The sequence below is a fragment of the Lagenorhynchus albirostris genome, chromosome 14 (assembly GCF_949774975.1).
Source record: "Lagenorhynchus albirostris chromosome 14, mLagAlb1.1, whole genome shotgun sequence".
NCBI lineage: Eukaryota > Metazoa > Chordata > Mammalia > Artiodactyla > Delphinidae > Lagenorhynchus > Lagenorhynchus albirostris.
In genome coordinates, this window is record NC_083108.1 from 62610764 (window position 1) to 62626839 (window position 16076).

Consider the following 16076-nt stretch of genomic DNA (forward strand, 5'->3'; position numbering starts at 1 on the left):
AGTTGGTGAAAAACACCCAGCTGCAGGAAGCACAATATAAATAAATATAAAGAAGCAGCCAATATGTAAGTTAAAAAAACTTTTTAAAATATTAAATTAATCCAAAAGAAGGCAGGAAAGGAAAAAGAAAAGATGGGACAAAAAGTTTCGCAATAGCAGACGACAGTCCCACTGCATCATTAATTGTGTTAGGTATGGACAACTAAGCACTCCAGTCAGGAGGCAGGAATTATAAACATGGATAAACATGAGACCCAATTATATGCTGATGACAAGCAGTGCACTTTATAGTCATGGACCTGACGCAGAAGTAGAGGAAATAGATTCACCATCATTGTGTGTACGTGTGTTTCCGAAGCAAAATTTGACAGAATTCAGGAGAGAAATAAACTAGTAGAGTTGGAGATTTCAACATCCTTCTCTGCACAAGTGATAGAACACAGGATGCCGTCACACATGTAGCCCTGATGGCGATTATGAAATGCAGTCCGGGGCTTCCCTGGTGGCGCAGTGGTTGAGAATCTGCCTGCTAATGCAGGGGACACGGGTTCGAGCCCTGGTCTGGGAGGATCCCACATGCCGCGGAGCAACTAGGCCCGTGAGCCACAACTACTGAGCCTGCGCGTCTGGAGCCTGTGCTACACAACAAGAGAGGCTGCAATAGTGAGAGGCCCGCGCACCGCGATGAAGAGTAGCCTCCACTTGCCACAACTAGAGAAAGCCCTCGCACGGAAACGAAGACCCAACACAGCAAAAATTAATTAATGAAATGCAGTCCGTCAGCAGCAGCACCCCATCCGTACCTGTTCACCACGTCAGGCTGATCCCACGGAATTGTTAGGAATCAATAAGATATCTGGAAGAACGCTAAATACTTAGATATTGAAAGAGTGGAGCTGAAACACCAGACAAAATACACGTAAGAGCCAAGGGGATGATCCGAGTTAAATGCTTTAAGGTCGGGTTTGGGGAGGTGGGTAGAGGTGAGCCCGTTCAAGTAGAAAGGAAACCAGAATATCGGGTGTGACTTCCAGAAAGATCAAACAGAAGACCAGGAAGAGGGGGGAGCATAGGAAGTGCAGGACAAACACACTATAAAATGTAGAAACACACGCGAACACAATAGAACTGATTTGAAACCACAATACTTGGAAAGAAAGCCTGTCAAACGGGCTTTAAAATGAAAGTCAATTGAATGGCACGTCCAAGACTCCGGCAATATGGCAAATTATACATCTTGAAAAGTTAGAAATGCTATTTACAGTACTGGGTAGAAAAATCTAAATCCACAAGCTGACAAGCAAATAGATTTCTTTAGAGACAGAAAACAAAATGAAATTTAAAATCTTAAAACAGTGAAGTTCCTCTTTCGATGACACAGGAGACAAAAGACCAACCCAAGAGCCTGATACCTTCGAGGAGTTTCTGGGGAAGCTTGGTCCACACTCAGGATGGGGTGTACCCAAAACATCACTCCCTTGATGTGAGTGTCTGCGAAAAACTCTGAAATGCTTAAAGGTGATATACTGACAGCTGTCCCCTTAGACAATACTGTGTTTCACCACCTCTGTTCAGCTCTTGGCACTGGGGGCCCTCGCCAGTCTAGTCAGGCCACAAAAGGAAACAGTGTAAGAATCTGGAAAGGAGAAATAAAACTCAGAGATGGCCTTTGTGTACATAAAAATCCAAAATAATCTGAATATAGTCAAGGTTCAGGATACAGGTTAATATACAAAAGTCAATTATGTGTGTGTGTGTGTGTATGTGTGTACATATATCTTACAACAACAAAAATGAAAACACTACCATTTACAATTGCACCCTAAACAAATACCAAGAAAAAAATCTAATGACCTATTCATAAGAAACACTGAAAACTACAAATGTTGAAAGAAAGAAGATCTAAACAAATATCCATGGGTTGGAAAACTCAATATTATACAGATGTTTGTTTCTCCCCAAATTGATCTGTAGTTTCACTGCAAATGCCAATCGAAATCCCAGAAAGTTCTGTAGTGGAAATTGGCAAGTCTAAAATCTATATGGGAATGCAAAGGTCAAAATATAGCTATTTGGATCTTGAAGACCCACAAGCTAGATATCAAGAATTATCCTTGGGCTTCCCTGGTGGCACAGTGGTTGAGAGTCCCCCTGCCGATGCAGGAGACACGGGTTTGTGCCCCGGTCTGGGAAGATCCCACATGCCGCGGAGCGGCATCCCTCTCATGAACACAGGCACAAAAATCTTTAACTTTAATTATACTTAAGCCATGGAAGTTAAGACACTGTGGCTTCCTGGTTCAAGGAAAGACAAGTGAACAGTGGAAGAGATGAAGTCCAGGGACGTATACCCACATACATGCAGACACTGCAGAGCAGTCAGGGAAAGATGGTCTTTGCAATAATGGTGCATTAACTGGATAGCAGTATAGAAAATAACTCAACCTCGACTGCCTACCTCACATCAGACATAGAAATTAATTCCAGGTGGACTGGAAAGATGTACGTTAAAGGTAAACTTTAAAGGCTTTTAGAAGAAAATACAGAAGCGTGTCTTGATGACCTCAGAACACACAGATTTCTTAAGCAGAACCAAAACACTAATTTTAAAGGGGAAAAAATTAAATTGGACTCTATGAAAATACATGCCACAAACCTGGGAAGATATTTGCAATTACCTATATCTGTTCAAAGAACTTACAGCCAGAATATATAAAGAACTACTAAAAAATCAGTAAGACACAATTGAATAGAAAAATGGGCAAAAAACCTGAACAGGCATTTCACAAAAGACATTGTCCAAACAGCCAATAAACATAGTAAGAGGTGTTCAACTTCATTAGTCGTCATTGCAAATTAAAACCACAATGTGATACCCACTCACCCCCCTGCCTGTCTGAAACATAAAATGATACATAATGTCAAGCATTGGGGCATGTGGAGCACCTGGAACTCTCAGTTGCTGCTGCTGGGTGTGAAGCATCCAGCAAGGCTGAGCAGCTCAAGCCAGCAGTTCCCCGCCTACACACATACCCAACAGACTTATGAAATCTGGGCAGGAAATAGTGTCCTGAGGTCGCTACTCCTAACAAACAAAACCTGTAAATGACCAAGATGTTCTTGGACAAGAGAGAAATCATTGTGGTTATTCATGCAGAAGAATACAGGGCAATAATGGAAATAAATGAACAACTGCAGCAGGCAGTGTGGATGCTGCTGAGCAAAAGGTACTTGCTGAATGACTCCATCTGAGGTTCCAGAACAGGCACCATTATTTGATGGTGTTAGAAGTCAGGACACAAGTTAGTTTTGAAAGAGGGAGCCACTAGGAAGGCAGGGGGAGAATCAGATGCTGGTAACATTGTTTCTTATTCTATGGAAATTCACTGAGCTACATACACTGATGACTCATACGTTTTTCTGTGTTAAAATTATTGAGGTGTAATTTTTTTCATCATAAAGCCAAGATGGGTCTCAATATGTAAGGAAGCAATAATGCCAGTGTTACACACTATCCTTCAGAAAAGAGAGGAACAAACACTTCCCTATTCATTTTTTTATGAGGGCAGCACAGCCCTGATATTAAAAAGGACCTTCTGGGACCTCCCTGGTGGTCCAGTGGTTGAGAATCTGCCTTCCAACGCAGGGGACGTGGGTTCAATCCCTGGTGGGGGAACTAAGATCCCACATGCCACAGGGCAACTAAGCCCGCGCGCTCTAGAGCCCAAATGCTGCAGTGAGGAGCCCACACTCCATAATGAAAGATCCTGTGTACCGCAACTAAGACCCAATGCAGCCAAATAGATTAACTAATTAAAAAAAAAAAAAAAGACAAGGACCTTCCAAGAAAATCAGAAGACAGGGCAACATCCCTCTCATGAACACAGGCACAAAAATCTTTAAGTAAATTTTTTTAGTTTAACTAAATATTAGCAAATTGAACACAATGTGTAAAAAAGGACCATCATGACCAAGTGGGCCTTACCCCAGGAAGGCAAGGTTGGCTTAAGACGCAATCAGGGTCATTCACATTAACAGACTAAAGAAGGAAAACCATATGATCAATAGGTGCAGAAAAAGCACTGCACAATATTCAACACCCATTCGTAATAAAAAATCAGCAAACTTGGGAATTCCCTGACCGTCCAGTGGTTAGGACTCGGTGCTTTCACTGTTGTGCCATGGGTTCGATCCCTGGTCGGGGAACTAAGATTCCTCAAGCTGTGCTGCATGGCCAAAAAAAAAAAAAAAAAATCAGCAAACTAGAAATAGGAGAACAGTTCCTCAATCTGATAAAGATCTCTAAGAAAAACATGGTTAACATAGTCATGATGAAATATAAGATCCAGAGCAAGATCAGGGCACTCCTCACCACTTCTAATCAGCTTTGTACCGAGTGTGTGGCCAGCGGTAGACAGTTTGGAAGGAAAAAGAGAAACAGTCCTGCCTCACAGACAATAAGATTGTTTATAAAATCCTGAGGAAGCTACAGAAGAGTTTCAAAGCACTAACAAGGGAGTAGTTCAGCAATACCACAGTTTACAAGGTCCATACACAAAAGTCATTGTATTTCTATATGCCAGCAATAAACAGTTGGAAATTAAAACTAAAAAATCCTATACCATGTATAATAGCACCCCAAACATAAAATCCCTCAGAATAAATGGAAAGACATGAAAGACATTTACACTAAAAAAAACAAAATGCTGAGAAAAATTAAAAATGGAGAGAGATGTCGTCCGAGGTTTGGAAGACATTTCTCTGCAAACTTATCCTAACTTCAGTGTAATCCCAATCAAACAAATGCAAAAGGTCCTCACATCCTAAACCATACTAAGTCCCTACCTCCAGAGGCAGACAACAGGCTGAATATAAACTAAGGAAGCATGCAAGTGTTGGAAGAAGATGGGAACAGTTTCCTTCATAACCCAGAAAATCCAGGATCAGTACAGGAAAGCAAATTGTTACGAAAACAACACATAGCAAAAGAGCACCCCAAACAAAGCGAAAGACAAACGGGAAATATTCACAACAGATCTCGAAGGTAAAATGCATCCTAAAAAAGAGCGTTGAAAAAACTGAGGGAGAATGAAACCCTACAATCCTATAGTTTTAACATGAAAAAATAATAAGAATTGTTTGCAGGAAAAGAAATGCACCTGGCCCTTAAATATAAAAAATGTGCTCAGGGCTTCCCTGGTGGCGCAGTGGTTGAGAGTCCGCCTGCCGATGCAGGGGACACGGGTTCGTGCCCCGGTCCGGCAAGATCCCACATGCCGCGGAGCGGCTGGGCCCGTGAGCCATGGCCGCTGAGCCTGCGCGTCCGGAGCCTGTGCTCCGCAACGGAGAGGCCACAACAGTGAGAGGCCCGCGTACCGCAAAAACAAAACAAAACAAAAACGCACGTATGTGTGCACAGGAGATACAACTTCACTACCAAAAAAAAAAGTAAATAATAAAAATCGAGCAGCATCTGCATCAGAGACTAAGTGAAACACGAGGTCCATCTCCATTAAGCAGAACATTTACAGAAATGAAAAGACGATGCCCGCGAAGACCGCAGTGGTGAGCGCGCACGGTCCGCACAGCCCGGACGCGGGAGAGCGCCGCGGACCAAGGGGAGGAGGGGCGCCGCGGGGACTGCTTAACCACCACGCGGACGCGGGACACGGACCTCCGCGGGGACCCGCCAGCCGGTGCCCCGGGCTCTGCTCCCCGGAGGGGAGAGCGGGTTTAGTAACAATTCCTACCCCTCCCAAGTGGGCGGCGGGGCTGGAGGAACCGAGGGCCCGGCATCCTCTCGGGACCAAGGTCCACCCGGAGGAGCCCGGCGTCCGCTGGGCCCGAGGACACATGACGCCCCCGCCCCGGTGTCTCCCATTCTCTCGCCGCCACCCCCGCGTCTCGCCGTCTCTCGCCGCCACCCCTCGCCAGTCCCCCTTCCCCTCTCCCCTCTCCTCGCCAGTCACCCCCGCCACCCCATCCCTCCGCCTGACGCCCAGAAACCACGCGGGAGACACGGGTGCTGGCGGCCGCAGCCGGCGTGATGCACTAGGCGGGCAGCAGTCCGCGTGCGCGCAGCTCCAGCAGCGGGGCCAGCGTGTAGCGCAGGCGACGGATGGCGGCGTCCGAGCCGGGGCGCATGAGCCCGCGGCGGAGGGCCGAGGGGTTCACCAGCGCCAGGTAGAGCAGCGGCAGCGCCACGACGCCCAGCAGGAGCAGCAGCAGCGTCTGCAGCGCGCCCAGCGCCCACAGCCTGCGGAGCACGACGCACCGGCAGACGGGTGGTGGCGGGGCGCCGGGCGCACCCCGGACCCCAGACTCCAGCGCCGCGCCCGCCGCCGGCTCACCTGATGCCCGCCGCGCCCGCGCCGCCGAACAGCCGCTTCTGCGGGGAAGAGGGAGCGACGTACAGCTCCGCGCCGGGGAGCGGTGGGGGGAAACCCCTGGGGGAGCGAGCCCGTGGGTGCGCGTCGCTCCGTGGGGGGCGTGGCACTACGGGGCGGGTCCCCTATGCGGGCGTGGTCCTTGGGTGGGCCGTCCCGTGGCAGGCGTGGCCGCCCAGCGAGGTTGGTATCAAGGGGAGGGTCCCTGGGGGAGGGGGGGAAATCCCTGATGGGGTGGTCACGTGTGTGTGGGTGGCCCCGGGTGCAGGTCCCGGCTCCAGCCCGTCCCCGCCCAGGCCCGCACTCACACAGTCCGCTTTGGCCACTTCCTCCATGAGCGAGCCCGCGCATCCCTGCCCCCGGCCAGGCTGCGACTCGCACCTGTGGAGACAGGCATGGCGATGTGCCCTCTGTCCGGGCCCACAGTCACCTCCCCACACCCGACAGTCCTAACCCCTTACGGCTCCGGGTCGCCCTGCGAGGCGTCCAGCGCAGTCGCCGCCTCCATCACCTTCCCCTGCAGCTCCTGGAGGGGTTGGGAGTGAGGCCTCACACCTGGGAAGACCTTGGTGAGGCAGGCCCCGGCAGCTCCGGGGGAGGAGGCCGCAGTGGGGTCGGAGGTGAGCGGCTCTCCGAGTGGAGGGTGGCGGCACCTGCAAGACTCCGCTCTGCTCCTGGAAGCTGGCCCAGGCCTCTTCCATCCGCTGTGCGCTCTGGCATGAGGGGAGCCCTGATTAGACTCGGGGAAGTCAGCCCTCTCCACCGTCCGGCGCCTGCCCAGGCCCCACCCACACCCCAAGCCGACCCTCCCACTGAGTACCCGGCTCCGCCCGCACCTGCCGCAGGGCCTCCGCCTGCCTGGCGTGCTTGGCCTCTACCAGCTCCAGTTGTTTCTTCCGGAGGATCCAGGGAAGGTCAGGAGTCCGGCACTCCCCGAGCTCGCCGCGCCAGACCCCGCCCCAACGCCCGGCCAAGAGGTTCATGCCCACCCCCGCCCGCCCTCAGCCCCAAGGCCCCGCCCTCAGGTCATCAAAGGCCCGCCCACACCAGCGCTCCTGCCCTCGGGGCCCCACCCAAGCACCTGCAAAGCCACCAGTTGGGTCCCGAGTTGCCGCTCTGCGCGCTGCGGACTCAGTTGTTCTCCATAGTAAAAGAGCTGGGGGGTGGGGCTTGTGAGGGCGGGGTTTGCGGGACTTCTAGGGGTGGGGATTATCCTGGGAGGCGGGGACGCGGCGGAAATGGGGACGGGGACTAGGGTGGGGCTTCCTAGGGGAAGCGTGAGACGGAAGCCGTCTCCTGAAGGTACCTGGCTTGACAGCTCCTCCCACTGCTCCTGCAGCTGATGGTTTTGTTGCTCCTGGACGGGATCGAGGGGGCGGTCCGGGCCTCTCCGAGGTCCCCGCCCCCACCGCAGTCCCCGCCCCATTAAAGATCCCTCTCTTCACTGGCCCCGCCCACCAAGAGCCCCGCCCCGTCCAGGGTCCCACCCTGCTTCAGGCCCCGCCCCACACAAGGTCCTACCCCGTCCAAGGCCCCTCCCTCTCCCCAGGCTCCGTCGCATTCAAGGCCCCTCCCCCTTCACTGGTCCCGCCCATCCAGAGACCCGCCCCGTCCAAGGTCCCGCCCCGAAGGCTCCGCCCCATTTAGGGCCCCGCCCCACCAGGTCCAGCTTGTGCTGCTCCGCAGCCTCCAGCCGCCGGCGCGCCCGGCCTGCGCGCTCCCGCGCCGCCTCTCTCGCCTCCCCGCGCAGGGCCCGCGCCGCCTGGCTCCGCTGCCGCTGCAGGCTGCGGAAGGGAAACTGAGGCTCCGCGGCCCGGGGTGACGCCGGGATGCCAGCCACCTCGCGGTGCCCCCGCACGTCGGCTCGGTCCCAAGGCCCGGGTGGAGGTGAGGAGCAGCCCGCACCTGCGCTCGCGCTCGCTCAGGTCGTCCAGGCGCGCTGTGAGGCTCTCGCTCTCGGCCTCCAGCCCGCGCACCAGCTCCTCCAGCTCCTGCTTCCGCAGGCGCCCGTCACGGTTGTCCTTCAGCAGCTGCAGCAGTAGCTCCTGCGCCTCGGCCATGCCCCGGCTCTGCCCGCCGCCGCCGCCGCCGGACCCGCGTCACAATGGATGGAGCGCGGGGCGGTTCGGAACCGCTGCTCACGGGCAGCCATCGGACTGCGCAGGCCGGTGGGTGCTCGCACCTGAAGCAGAAGGCGAGGCTGGCTTGTTCCCGCTCGCTGCCGACGGCACTGCGGACTGAGAAGCCTCCTGTGGGAAAGAGATCAGGATCCGTAAACAGGTTCTTATCTTTGGACCCAATGATCCCACTCCTGGGAACTTAATCTAGGAAGAAAAAAATAAAATTCTTAAACCACAACGCGTTAAGTGGGTTCATTCAGGTGGGTAGTTACAGTCATCACAAAGAGGACACCACTGTAGTTACTGAAATGATGTATTTTATGTGGCATACATAGAGATATGATGTCTAGTGAAAAAAGAATATGATTTACTATGTATGCTGAAATAACTAAGATTGTAATGTACACGGATAAGATCTTTAAAGGAAACAAGAGAAAGACAAGCTATTTCATTGGTGAAATTGCAGGTAAACTTGTCCTTTTAAAGTCGGCTTTCATTTGGCCAACTTAGACTATGAAGCTGGATGCAAAAGTCCTAAATAAATTATTAGCTGACCAAATCCAAAGGGGTACATTGAAAAAAAAAAGGTACATGAAACCAAGAAGACTTTATTCCAGAGATTGTTCAAGATCAGAAAATTGACGTCATTCACCACATGGATAAAAGAGGGAGAACACCAGCTTCAGTAGAGCATTTCAGTAGGAGCAGCACGCGGGATAGAGCTCCTCATCTGTGGAAAATTTAAAGAGGGATCGAAAGGGACTCTAAACTGATGAAAGCTGCTTAGTAAACACACTCCTTAGGGAGGCAGTATTAGCAGCCTTCCCGTTAAGATTTTAAGAGACAAGAATGACCCTCCTGCTCAGGTCTAACAGTGCTGGAGGACCTACAAGGAAGCAAGAAAAAGAAATAGGAAAGTCTGAGGAGTCAGCAGATACAGCTGGGTGCCTACCATAAAGCTGCCCCTCCTGCACTGCTGGTGGGAATGTAAATTAGTGCAGCCATTTTGGAGAACAGGACGGAGGTTCCTCATGAAACTAAAGATAGAGTTGCCGGGACTTCCCTGGTGGCACAGTGGTTAAGAATCCGCCTGCCGGGCTTCCCTGGTGGCGCAGTGGTTGAGAGTCCGCCTGCCGATGCAGGGGACACAGGTTCGTGCCCCGGTCGAGGAAGATCCCACATGCCACGGAGCGGCTGGGCCCGTGAGCCATGGCCGCTGAGCCTGTGCGTCCGGAGCCTGTGCTCCACAACGGGAGAGGCCACAACAGTGAGAGGCCCGCGTACCACTAAAAAAAAAAAAAAAAAAGAAAGAAAAGAAAAAGAAAAAAAGAACCCGCCTGCCAATGCATGGGACATGGGTTTGAGCCCTGGTCCGGGAAGATCCCACATGCTGCGGAGCAACTAAGCCCGTGCACCACAACTACTGAATCTGCGCTCTAGAGCCTGCAAGCCACAACTACTGAAGCCTGCGCGCCTACAGCCCGTGCTCCACAACAAGAGAAGTCACGGCAATGAGAAGCCCGCACACCACAATGAAGAGTAGCCCCCAGTCGCCTCAACTAGAGAAAGCCCACGTGCAGCAGCAAAGACCCAAGGCAACCAAAAATAAATTAAAAAAAAAAAAGAGTTGCCATATGATCCAACAGCCCCACTCCTGGGCATATATCCAGACAAAACTCTAATTCGAAAAGATACATGCACCCCAGTGTTCATTGCAGCATTACTTACAATAGCCAAGACACGTAAACAACTGACAGATGACTAGATAAAGAAGATGTGGTATATATACAACAGAATACTACTCAGCCATCAAAAAGAATGAAATAATGCCATTTGCAGCAACATGGATGGACATAGAGATGATCATACTAAGTGAAATAAGTCAGAAAGAAAAAGACAAATACCATATGATATCACTTATATGTGGAATCTAAAATATGACACAAATGAACTTACCTATGAAACAGAAATAGAGTCACAGACATAGAGAACAGACTTGTGGTTGCCAAGGGGGAGGGGAGTGGGGGAGGGATGGATTGGGAGTTTGGGATTAGCATATGCAAACTATTTTATATAGGATGGATAAACAACAAGGTCCTACTGTATAGCACAGGGAACTATATTCAATATCCTGTGATAAACCGTAATGGAAAAGAAAAAAATAAATAAAAAGGTGCTGGTGTGAGTGCCCCACACCCCCCCTCCAGCTCTGCGGCTTGGTTTCTCCACCTGTAAAGTGGGGCTGTTACCAGACTCCCTCATAGAGCCAGGGGGCCAGTGACTCACACCACACGGCTGAGGCTCTGAGCATGGCACCATCACTGGCTCCAGCATTGGACGTCCAGCCCCAGAAGGTGGCGCCGAGCTCCTGAAAGTCTGGTCCCGACCGAGATGTGAACCCTGCGAAGCACCATCTCATTGATAATTTTTGTATCGATTACATATGAAATACCGTGAATATACAGGGCTCAATGACACACTAGAATCTGGCCCACTTGTTTCTCTTTCCAGTTTCCCGTGGCTCCTGGAACACAAGCTCCAGTCCCGTAGGACAGCTCTGCACCCCCGGGGGCCCCTCCATCCCCTCACAGCGTCCCCATGACCACACCGCGCCCACTGCCTAGGCGTCCTGATCCCGGTTTACGTGGGGAAGCTCAGTGACGACAGGTCACCAGGCAGTGGCAGCTCAGGTGCCCTGTCCCCGCGAGAAGCTGGGCCTGCAGCCAGCCCTCACAGCGGTGACATTGGCCACCCCCTGGGTTGCTGTTCTGCAGCCTCAGAGGGTGAGCCGAGGGGCGCTTTGACCCCTCCCCGCCCCTGGTCTTTAGGAGGAAACTCTGCAGGGAAAGCCTGGGTCTGAGGAAGCCTCCGGTGAAACCCAAGCCACTTCCCTGGCGGTGGGGGCGGCAGGAGCCATGGAAACAGACCCCCGGCTGTGGTGCCCCTGCCCTTTGCTCCCACTGGACCCGGTGGAAGCACCTGCCTATCTTCCCACCCAGCCTGCTGGCCCTGCTCTGCCCCTCCCCCAGGACTCAGGTTCAAGGTCCTCTTCTCCGAGCCTCCCTCCCCACCCACGCCCTCACCGAGGGGCACAGCCCAGGAAAGGGGTGGTGCAGGGTCCCCAACCCTGTCTTCAGGGCTGAATGCAGTGGTTGCACACTCAGTGCATGGTCGGGTGAGGACATCTGCGTGGTGCCAGGAGCTCAATAAATGTCTGTCCAATCAGAGAAAGAATAGTTATAAAATCCATGCCTGTTGTGCACAGTCCCTTTTTTTGTATTTGAAACTTGTATTTTTTGCCTGATAAGAGAAAAAAGGGGAATTCCCTGATGGTCCAGTGGTTAGGACTCTGCGCATTTACTGCCGGGGGCATGGGTCTGATCCCTACTCCAGGAAATAATATCCTGCAAGCCTAGCTGCACGGCCAAAAAAAATAGAAAAAAGATTCCCGTAAACCACGATGTATCAAATAATGGCTCAATGGCACAGAGTCCCCCCAATGTGGGCCCGCCTGCCAGCCCCCCACCGTCTCCCACGCCAGCCACAGGGAAGCCACCTCAGTCCCATAAACAGACCACGTGCTCTGATGCCTCCACACTTTGCATGCACTGTTCCCCACCCGTGGGGCAGCCCTGCCTGAGCGCCTGGTGTCTGACCAGCTCCTCACAGCTCTTCACCAGCCTGTTTAATGGTTAGACGTTGAGTTACTGTGACGGCAGGTCAGGTGATGAGCTGTCTCATTTGCTGCCCCCGCCTGCAGCCCCACCTCCTACCAAGGGCCGGAGGAGGCCGGTCAGCGGCTGCCTCCCCCGCCCTGCTCTTGAAGACTGAGGTCTGCATCCCTGTCAGCAGACAGGCAGTGTGGGGACAGGAAGAGGAATTCTCGGGGGGTGCGCTGACGGCCACTGGCATGAGCTCTGCCCACATCCTGGGAGGCACCCCAGGGCCGAGGGATCACTGCCTGTAGCATCACAAAGTGGGCAGGTTCTGGGGATACCCCCGACTCCCCAGGGGGCACACTGCGAGGGGCGATGCCTCAGTGAGGAGCTTGTGACCCCAGCAGGTACCTGCTGAGGGCAGAGGTGGCCTGTGCCCCGAGGCAGGAGAGAGGGTGCCAATGGCGCCAACACGGACAGAGGGTCACTGGGGACCCCCACAGCCACCCGAGGCCGCACATGGCAGGTCTGTGTGCCCCATGTGGGCTGAAGCGTGTCCCCCAGAATTCCTACGTTGAAGGCCTGCCCCAGCATCTCAGAATGTGACTGTGTCTGGAGATGGGTCTTTGGGTTGGACCCTAACCCAGTCTGACCAGGGTCCTTGTAAGGGGAAATCTGGCCACAGACACACAGAGGGACTAACAGATGGGGACACAGGGTGATGAGGGCATCTACACGCCATGCAGAGGCCTCTGGAGAGAGACCACCCGGCCGACACCTGGGTCTCAGACTTCCGGTCCTCAGAACCGTGAGGAGTCAACCCCATGCTCTGCTACCAGCCTGGGGTCCTTTGCTACATCGGCCGGATCCCCCACAGCCTGCCTTCCCCCGCTGTGAGGGAGTCCTGGGTGGCCCCTGAGGGCAGGGCAGTGGTGGGAGGGTCATCCGGCCCTTTAACCAGGGGTCAAGCCCAGACTGTCAACTGGCATTTTTCAACTGTGGTATAATTGACACATAACATTAGTTTCAGGAGCTCAACACGATGATTCCATCTTTATGGACATTGTGAAATGATCACCACAGTAAGTCAAGGTAACATCGTAAACCACACAGTGACCAGAAAAAAATCTACCCTCAGCCACGTTCCCAGGTGCCCCACGAGGCAGGAGACCCCTCAGAATCAGCAGCAGCAACATCCTGCAGTGTGGAGACCTTTAACGACACGCTGCCCCACCCCCCACCCCACCCCCCGGCTTCGGGGGGAGCCGTCCAAAAGCTTCCTCTCCATTTGCTGAACTCAGAAAATGTCTTTCCAGAAGGTCTATGAAAACATTCCGCTTCGGGGCTGCCTCCTGCGTGAAGATGGGAGCAGCCTCCGGCTCACTCTCCTCGAACTTTCCTTTCTTCCCTCCCTCCGTCCCTTTCTTTAGACGCCAGGGCACCCAGAGCAGCTCTTTTCCTGCCCGACTCCTTTTCTTGGCTCAAACCACCTCCACCGCACAGGATCAGGAACAGCCCTACTCAGATGGTTTTCAGAAAGAGGCAAATTTTAAACAAAACCTTTATGAAAGGAAACAGCGGTGCCTACAACTCAACCCCATCCTTGGCCTCCACCCACAGAATGACTCCGTAACCAGGCCCAACTCACTCAGGCTGTGATGGAGTAACCCCTCACCTCCCACCTCCTCCAGTGATCCGCACTAAGAGGCGTGAGGCCTCGCCTTGGCGCCTCCGTCAAAAGCACCACGGCCAACCCGGCACACGGGGAAGTGGTGCTCATTCCCTCCATCCCACCTGCAAGACGAGTGCGATGAAACCCACACACCCTAGATGACGGTTGGACTGGTTCCGAGTAGCTTTTTAGGGTCTCATTCTTAAATATGAACTGCCAAGACCACCCAACATTTGAGGAAAAGTCTTTAAAATTATGGAACAGGATAAAAACAAACCAAAAGTGGACCTAAAAGGGAACTAGATACAATGCAAGGAACAGTAGAAAGTGTCAAAAAATTACAGTTTCCTCAGAAAGAGATTACATCCAGGAAAAGAGAACAAAATGCAACAATCAAGGTACAAACAGAAGAAAGAAAATTTAAAATAATCGCTAACACAACAATTGTAAATCAACTATACCTCACCTAAAAAAAAAGTTGCTAAGATGCTTTAAAAATCAGTAAGAGTTTACTGAAGGGAATGAGCCTGCAGAGTAGAACCAACACATCACCTGCCCAACGAACAGAAAACCGTCTAAATGGAGAGATGACACCAAAGCTTCCAGGGAGGAAATCAGGTCACACATAGGGGACTGGGCTTCTTCTCATGCTGGAAGGTAGAAGCCATGGGAGCAACTCCTTTAAACTTCAGCAGGAAAATGACATCCAATCCACAGTTCTATACCCAGCCAAACTACCAATTCCATGTCATTTAAAAGCATTTTCAACATTTTAAGTCTCAGGAAACCCACTTCCCATGTGTTCTTTTGTCAGGATGGTACTGGAGCAAATACGCTACCAAACAAGCGTGTCACCCAAGAAAAGAACACACAGAAGCCAGAAAACAGGACTTCTGTTACAGGACAAAAAGGCAGGACGCCAGCCCAATCTGTGCAGAACAGTAGGCGCCAGAACAGACAGTGTCTGATTCTGTGGAAAACTGTACTGGGAGGCATTTCACAGAGTCAAAGGGTGGAGAAAGAAGCTCAGATCAAACTGAGCAGTTAAAAAGATAAGATCATTATTAAACCTCAAGAAAAATAAGAAGGGCCAATACACTTGTTGGCCCAGCAATAAACAAATGTACATGGTGATAACCATTATGGCTTGGCCAGTTGCACACTGCACCAGGGTTTGTAAATGCAATTGAACGGGACATGGCCACACCCGTCTGCTTACACCCTTTTTGGCTGCTTTTGCTCTGTGACTGCAGAGGTGAGTCACCACAGAGACTGAATGGCCCACTTACTATCTGGCAACCTTACAGAAAAAGCTTGCCAAGCCCTAGATCACAGGAAATGTCCAATAACTATTTGCAGGGGTAGGAGGGAAGGGGAAGAGGGTAGAGATGAACTGAAATGATCACCTGCTGTGAGGCTGGACTCTGGTTGCCTGCACGATGTGGGGATGGGCTGGGAAGACGAGAAACCATTTTTTGTTTTAAGCCTTTTTAAGAGCCATTTGATTGTTCAAACTATGTTTGAGTATTGCTTTGATATACCAAAAAAAAAAAAAGAATTTTAAAACAATTGAACAGAACTTACTGAGATTTAGAGCAGCAAAGCCCATGTTCTTCTGGGGGCTCGCCTGCTGCAGCCCTGTAGCTGCCTGAATGCCTGCAGTACATGGAGTTTGGGGGCTGAGCTGGCTGACCACGCTCCCAGGCCCAGCGCGCTCCTCCTCCTGGGTCTTCACTCAGCCTGGTACCCCCACCCTGGTTCAGGAGGGACAGTCCTCCAGGGAATAGGGTCTACTGTCCCCGACCCTAGAGACTAAGATTATCCCCCTTCCCGGCTCCCACCCACCCCACCCCAAGACCAAGCGGCAGGAGGGAGCAGTGTGCAGTAATGAGCACCCCCTGCCCCAGCCCAATCCTGCTGTTCCAATGCATGGTCCTGGTCATGGGCCAGGCCTCCTCTCACCCAGGCTACCGGGTCCACACCCCACCCACACACCCCCTGCTTCCCAAACCGCCTCGGCCAGCTTTGGCCAACAATGCCAGAAAGGATGCTGACCCAACTGCCAACTCCAGACGCACACATGCCACCGAGGGCCTAGGCCCCTCTGAAACCCACCCTTAGGCCTGGGGCAGGAAGATGTCCACCCCAGCTCCCACCCTCCCAGGTCCTGGAAGCACTGGACAGAGAAAGGAAAGCAGTTTCTCATTTAGCAAGAGAACAGCCAGAGAACAGAGGCCTCACA

The 16076-nt window shown here is 52.3% G+C and overlaps 1 protein-coding gene across 1 annotated transcript; it reads right to left on the minus strand.

The window, feature by feature from the left end:
- Window positions 1-6021: 6021 nt before the first annotated feature.
- Window positions 6022-8446, minus strand: TMEM191C (transmembrane protein 191C). Its single transcript, XM_060121436.1, has 10 exons — window positions 8292-8446; window positions 8047-8170; window positions 7693-7743; window positions 7468-7542; window positions 7223-7279; window positions 7040-7099; window positions 6848-6912; window positions 6695-6767; window positions 6351-6388; window positions 6022-6256 (listed from the first exon to the last, which is right to left on the minus strand). The coding sequence occupies exons 1-10, from the start codon at window positions 8444-8446 to the stop codon at window positions 6052-6054; spliced, it is 903 nt and encodes a 300-aa protein (XP_059977419.1). The 3' UTR covers window positions 6022-6051.
- Between the last annotated feature and the right edge of the window lie 7630 nt (window positions 8447-16076).

Bases quoted from the DNA above. Each gene is read 5' to 3' on its own strand.
- TMEM191C (XM_060121436.1), bottom strand. From the start codon at position 8,446: ATGGCCGAGGCGCAGGAGCTACTGCTGCAGCTGCTGAAGGACAACCGT. The intron at 7,744-8,046 runs GTGGGGCGGGGC...GATCCCGTCCAG, and splicing joins AGCAGCACAAGCTGGACCTG to GAGCAACAAAACCATCAGCT. The intron at 6,768-6,847 runs GTAAGGGGTTAG...CTGTCTCCACAG, and splicing joins TCGCAGGGCGACCCGGAGCC to GTGCGAGTCGCAGCCTGGCC.